The 6,771-nt window shown below is 46.2% G+C and overlaps 1 protein-coding gene across 1 annotated transcript in view; it reads right to left on the bottom strand.

The window, feature by feature from the left end:
- Positions 1-2,584: 2,584 nt before the first annotated feature.
- The window catches only part of LOC132574081 (guanylate cyclase soluble subunit beta-2-like), a 38,107-nt gene continuing 33,920 nt past the window's right edge, over positions 2,585-6,771 (bottom strand). Inside the window, exons 14-16 of the mRNA XM_060242203.1 lie at positions 6,380-6,594; positions 6,177-6,299; positions 2,585-2,909 (exon numbers count right to left, since the gene is read on the bottom strand). Coding sequence (XP_060098186.1) covers positions 2,758-2,909; positions 6,177-6,299; positions 6,380-6,594 — 490 coding nt within the window. The 3' untranslated portion in view covers positions 2,585-2,757. The remainder of the gene's footprint in view (positions 2,910-6,176; positions 6,300-6,379; positions 6,595-6,771) is intronic.

Genomic DNA, 6,771 nt, shown 5'->3' with positions numbered 1-6,771 from the left:
AGGAAGGAAGGAAGGAAGGAAGGAGGGAAGGAGGGAAGGAAGGAAGGAGGGAAGGAAGGAGGGAAGGAAGGAGGGAAGGAAGGAGGGAAGGAGGGAGGGAAGGAGGGAAGGAGGGAAGGAGGGAAGGAAGGAAGGAAGGAAGGAAGGAAGGAAGGAAGGAAGGAAGGAAGGAAGGAAGGAAGGAAGGAAGGAAGGAAGGAAGGAAGGAAGGAAGGAAGGAAGGAAGGAAGGAAGGAAGGAAGCTTCCTACCTGGGGGTGGACATTCTGGGGGAAAGCGATTTGGAAAATCAGACAAATGCATGGAAAGTAAGTGTAATAGCCATGACAGCTAAACAGCCTGCTCAGAATTGTCTCCCTCACAGTTCTGGGAGGCAAACACTGGCAGAAGATTGTTGCCTTCATGTTTGGCTGGTTTGCTACTAGAGCAGTGTCCAAAAGAAGATGCTGATACAGATAAAGGCTTTAGCCAGCAGGGTTAAACTCCACGATCCTGTTTTCTGCAAGGGGCAGAACACCCTGCTCAAATAGCACCCTGGACATTGATCCCGGCTGCTTTATAAATTTTCAAACCCATACTTTGCTCTTACACTGATGATTATATTGGAAACCTGGTGAGAATTGTAAGTTCGGGTAGTTTTATTTATGCATAGACTTGCCTACTGTAAAAATTAAACTTGCTTCTGCTTGCAACTCTGTCTTCTCATTTAATCAATGAATTTTAAATTGCTTTGTTTTTAGCTGGAGAGGTTGGTGAGGCTGATGGAGTTACTTTCTGCTACACCTTCCCTTCACTTGTACTTGGCGTTCTGCCAAAGAGCAATTCATAACCGACCAGAGGGCAAAGAAACACTTTGGATCTCGCTTAATAAGACTTGCTTTGAACAATTAATTGAGGCAATCTACCCCAAACTAATTTGCCCTTAATGGGACACTTTCACATGTGTCAGCTTGAGTCTGGGGCACATTGATATGCACAGGTCTAAGCCAATGTGAAAACAACGTATTTTTCTGGAAGCAAGCCTGGTTTATTGCAGCCAGGGCCAGTTCAAGGTGTTTTGTTATTGCCCCACCCCCAAACACAGTTCAGCCTTCTCCTCCTGGCCCCGTGCTGCCATGCCAATAGTCAGGAGTGAGCTGAACCCTTGCAATGTGTTGGCACCCTCCTAACTGTCCCACTCCAAGCAATCGTTTAGGCAGATAAGCTGGAGAACCAGTCCTGATTACAGTGGCTTTCAGACCTGAGCTGCTTCTCCCACTGTGAGTTCCTTAAATGTGCATACACTGGGGACTGTCCCCTCTAATGTAGGGATGGGTGTGCACATAGGTGTACTGCTATCAGACTGGGGGCTGGGAAGAAATAATCCTAAAAAGTGACCCTATCTAGAATTAGAAAGTTGCTAAGCCATAGTAATTGTAGCATCGCACAAATGCCATGGTGGAGGCTCATAAGAACTGCCTTGCTAGATCAGACTAGGCCATCCACCTAGTCGAGTAGTCTGCTTCCAACATCAGCCCATCAGATGCTTCAGAATGCTCACAAAGAAGGTATGAGTTTTTGTCTTCATTATCTGATATTTCACCTCCATGCATTGAGTCTCTATTTAGCTATCATGCCATTGATAGGTAGGGTTGATAACTCCAGAGAGGGAAATTTCGGGGGTGGAACCTGTTAGGGATTTCTGTTTGAAATTCTATTTCTTTATCTCAAACAGTGTGATGGATCACTGGATCAAATAATCATTGAGAGGCATTTAACATGAAAAAGCAAAAACATATCTATTTCTACAGGGAAAGGGTACTGGGAGGTGAAAATAACAAACGCTATAGAACTACATGCTTACACTAGAAGATCATGTGCTTAATGGAAGACCACTTCCTCCTTCTTCTTGAACTCTCTGCCTTAACAAAGGATGTCACCTGACTAACTGACCAAACAAACAAAACAGGTTTTCCCGCTTCTAGACCTTGATTGACAGCAGTCAGTATCTTCTTCCCAGGTCATGCAGACAACAGGGAATCAGGCACAGTGTTAACCCTATAATGACTGGAACTTTAGAACATTGCAAAGGACATACAAAACAGATACATATTTCCAACAGAACCTATGGAGGATGGGGTTTGGGGAGAGAAGGGAGCTCAGCAAGATATAATGCCATAGAGTCCACCCTCCAAAGCAGACATTTTCTCCAGAGGAACTAATCTCTGTTATCTGAAGAGCAGTTGTAATTTCAGGAGATCCCATAAAAGTGTTCCATAATAGCCACCATCTCAGCGAGTCATAATGAAGATGATTTTGTGTTTTGTGAAGAAGTATTTCATTTTATCCATTTTGAACCTGCCTGCCTCTTTCCATAGCACTGCTGTGCAAGAGACCAGTGGCTACAGTCAGCACAGACATCATGTTGCACTGATGAAATGTCCCCTTGAGCACTGCTATACTGCCTGTATCCACTTTTGCTTTTTGGAAACACTTCATGATACAATAAATGAACACTTTCAATTATTATGGCACACCTAGAGTACAATACCTTCTGCCTCACAAAACGAAAGGTGTCACATTACATACATAAGACAATTCAATACTGTGATCAAGAAACGCCAGAGGCAGTTTCATTATTGCCACAAGAAATTGAAGGAACATCCAGTTTAGATCACATAGTTTTTAAAAGTGTATGCAAAGTCAGAACTTCAAGGGCAGTGGCAAAATATTACGTCACATGACATACTGGTACCATTCAACTTGAACATTCAGGTACTTAAAGTAAACTGCAGAAATTGGATCTGACATTCCTGATCCGGGGTTCCTCTGCTGCTGGTTTGCTTCTTCCTTGCATAAGATGATAGGGATCTTTACTTGACTCCTGGTCACCATGGAGATTTTCATAGGTCTCTGCATCAGGAATCTTGCCTGCAAAGACAAGTTCTTTCTGTGAGTGCTCTTCAACACCACGGGCTTTGCATTAAAAGCTGTAATATGGGGAAACCATTTTAATTCTGCAAATTAAATTAAAATATATATTTACAAGTAGGAGCCCATTATAGTCATGGAGGGGGAACCCCATCTCCCCTCCCACTTTCTCACTGGGCTCGGTGCACCCCTGGGGATCCCCTGAAGCCACCAGGCTCACTGCCTTCCCCACCTACTCTCTGCTCTTAGCAGCTCACCCAGAGCTGCTCCAGGTGGGCTTGCTAAGGCTTTCTTCCCTTCCCTCCCTGCTCTTAGCAGTTAACCTGGAGCTGCTCCAGGAGAGCTTTCTTCCCTCCCACCCCACAGTGTTGTTTGGGCTCATACTTTCCAGGGGGGTTTCCTCCTCACCACTTCGCCAGGCTGTGGAGCCACTGCTGCTGGGCCCTGTGGGGCCCCTGGGCTGCATGGTCACCACCAAGCCCAGTGGGGTTCCAAGGCTACACAGCCACTGCCACCAGGCCCAGCAAGGCTTCCTGGTTGTACTGCTGCTACTCAATCCACTGTGGATCCCCTGGAATGAACGTTGGAGTTAAGTGCATTCTCTATACTTGCACAGAGAACACTACTTCACTTTTTGGAGAATTGCTCCCCCCTCATATAATTTCTAATAGATTTCAACAACAATTTTTATTTATATCCCGCCCTCCCCGCCGGAGCAGGCTCAGGGCGGCTAACAGCATAATTTCATACATTGGTCATACAAATATTAAATAAAACTACATTGACAGTTTAATTAAAATTCTGATTAAAATTCTAAAATTGATAAAATTAATAAAATATGCTAGTGCTATGATTACGTGTACGATGGCGAGTTCTTTAGCAGTTTCCCTCTTAATCAGTGAAGGCCAATCGGAAGAGGGTAGTCTTGCAGGCCCTGCGGAACTGTTCAAGGTCCCGCAGGGCCCGCGTTTCCTCTGGAAGTTGGTTCCATAGGCGTGGAGCCATAGTAGAGAAATCTCGGTTGCGGGTGCTTTGCAGCTTCACCTCTCTCGGCCCGGGAATGTTCAGCAGGTTTTTCCCGGCTGACCTCAGTGCTCTCTGGGGTTCATATGGGGAGAGACGGTCCCTAAGGTAGGCAGGTCCTCGGCCATATAGGTCTTAAAAGGTAATAACCAGCACTTTGTAACGAATCCGGTATACAAGTGGCAGCCAGTGCAGTTCGCGCAGCCCAGGCTGTATGTGCCCCCACATTGGGAGCCCCAACAGCAATCTAGCCGCCGTGTTCTGCACTAGCTGCAGCTTCCCTTGAGACCCTGGAGAGCCGCTGCCAGTCTGAGAAGACAATACTGACTTTGATGGACCAAAGGTCTGATTCAGTATAAGGCAGCTTCATATGTTCATATGTTCATATGTTCCGGATTCGGTACAGAGGCAGCCCCATGTAGAGGGCATTACAGTAATCTAGTCTCGAGGTGACCGTTGCATGAATCACCGTTGCCAGATCTTGGCGCTCTAGGAAGGGAGCCAGCTGCTTTGCCCGCCTAAGATGGAAAAAGGTTGACTTGGCAGTGGCTGCAATCTGGGCCTCCATTGATAGTGAAGGCTCCAGTAAAACTCCAGGCTCCTGACCCGGCACGCCGCTTTCAGCGGCGCTCCGTCGAAGACCAGGAGAGGTATTTCTCCTCCCCGGGCACCCTGATCTAGGCAAAGGACTTCTGTCTTCGCTGGATTCAGTTTCAGCCCACTCTGCCTTAACCAGGTTGCCATAGCCTGCAGAGCCCGGTCTAAGTTCTCTGGGACGCAGTCAGGCCGGCCGTCCATTAGTAGATAGAGCTGGGTGTCATCCGCATATTGGTGGCACCCAAGCCCATATCTCCTGGCAATCTGGGCAAGGGCGCGCATTTAGATATTAAATAACATCGGTGAGAGAACTGCTCCCTGAGGCACTCCACAATCCAGTGTGTGTCTCTGGGACAGCTCGCCTCTGATTGCCACCCTTTGTCCCCGATCTTCAAGGAAGGAGGAAAGCCATTGTAGGGCTGACCCCCTAACCCCCACATCAGCGAGGCGGCGGGTCAGTAGCCGATGGTCGACCGTATCGAATGCAGTCGACAGGTCTAACAGCATCAGCACCACCACACCACCCCAATCCAGATGCCGTTGGAGATCATCCACCAGGGCGACCAGTACTGTCTCCGTCCTGTGACCCGGGCGGAAGCCAGACTGGCAAGGGTCTAGAATGGAAGCATCATCCAGAAAGCCCTGCAACTGCAACGCCACTGCCCTCTCTATAATTTTACCTAAGAACGGTAAATTAGAGACCGGTCGGTAATTTGCCAATTCGGCCGGGTCTGCTGTACTTTTTTTCAGGAGGGGACGGACCAAAGCCTCTTTTAGAGGCGTTGGAAAACGCCCCTCCAAGAGGGATCTATTTATGATGTCCCGTAAAGGACATCTGAGCTCCCTCGGGCAAGACTTAATTAGCCCGGAGGGCTAATTTCAGATTTTCTGCAGACCTAGGGAATTCCTCAAATGAGCAGAAAAATCTCTTGCTTCTGTGTGGCCCTGATTTGCAGATTTAGCAATCTGCAGATCATGGCACAAGTGACTAAGAGTTTAGATAGCCTGTGGCTGAAGATCTGGAGACAAAGAGCATTAAGAACTCTGCTTTCAGCTTAAAATGATGCGGGCCTTTCTCTCCTTCACCTCTTCTCTCTGGGGAGTAAAATCTTGGTTGCTTTCAGTGATTGGCTTGTGTCGTAACTGCACAACAGCATTACGTAAACCCTCTCAAAATATATTAAGCCAGTTTTGAAAATAAAATTTCTGCTTTCCTGTTTAAGAAGCAGATGCTGCATTTCAGAGGCCACACAAGGTCTAGGATCCACCTGATTACACAATCCTTGAATTAGCATCTCTCTCCAAGCTATGTACCAGCTTTCCAATCTATGTATCCATGGTAACAACAACAAAAAAGCCATATGTTACAATGCAGTAAGGATTGAACCAGCTAGGCAAAATGAGTAATTCTTTTCATTCAAAACTGAATATCCATTCTTTCTATCTCTTTCCTGCACAGCCATTATCTTGAATGCACAGAGACCCAAGAGCCAATAACATGGATGTAAACAGGCTGCTGCAGCATATAATAGAGTTGTTATCTTCCATTGCCAAGTCCTTCATTTACTAATCAGCCAGGTCCCTCTTTACAAGGAGACATTGGTGTATCTTGGTCCCACACCCAACAATCATCCGTCTTCCTAATACCTGCCAAGTCCTTCCGTCTTGTCTGATTCCTTCCTTTGAGGTTGGTGTGTGCTTCTATGGGACTGTCGGCATACTTCATTGCAATCATAGGAAGCGTTTCCTCATCAGGATTTGGCTGAATGTCTTGGAAAGGAAAAGAAATTATGTGTAATTTAAAGTCTATCTTTATCAAAGGGAGAATTTGCTTGTTTGCCTAAGTCTACCTTGTGAGCATGGGTTTGGAGATGCCTCAGTTTTGCACTCCTGAAAGGACTGAGCAGCTTCATGGCTTGGATCAGATGCTTTTGTTGGCCTTCCCATGATCTCATTCTCAGTCGCAACCATGTTTCGAATCAGAAAGTAAGTGTGCATTTTTCCTTTGCCTTTCACATCTATTTCTCCTCTTTCCAACATCTCAAAATTCTTATTCTTTAGGCAACTGAAAAATGAAAAAAGGGTATCAGCAGTGGGATATGAAAATGCTTCTGCAGAAAACTATCATGTCAACGTTCTCTTGTGAATGCAAACAGGAAATCCTATAATGGAGACAGTGAGTTAGAGCCAATCAGTTTTCATTCAATCTTGTTCAGTTACTCTCCTTACTACAGCCCCCATG

This window comes from Heteronotia binoei, chromosome 6, assembly GCF_032191835.1.
Source record: "Heteronotia binoei isolate CCM8104 ecotype False Entrance Well chromosome 6, APGP_CSIRO_Hbin_v1, whole genome shotgun sequence".
Lineage (NCBI taxonomy): Eukaryota > Metazoa > Chordata > Lepidosauria > Squamata > Gekkonidae > Heteronotia > Heteronotia binoei.
The sequence above is the reverse complement of the archived record's forward strand: the minus strand, read 5'-3'. Positions and strand labels throughout refer to the sequence as shown.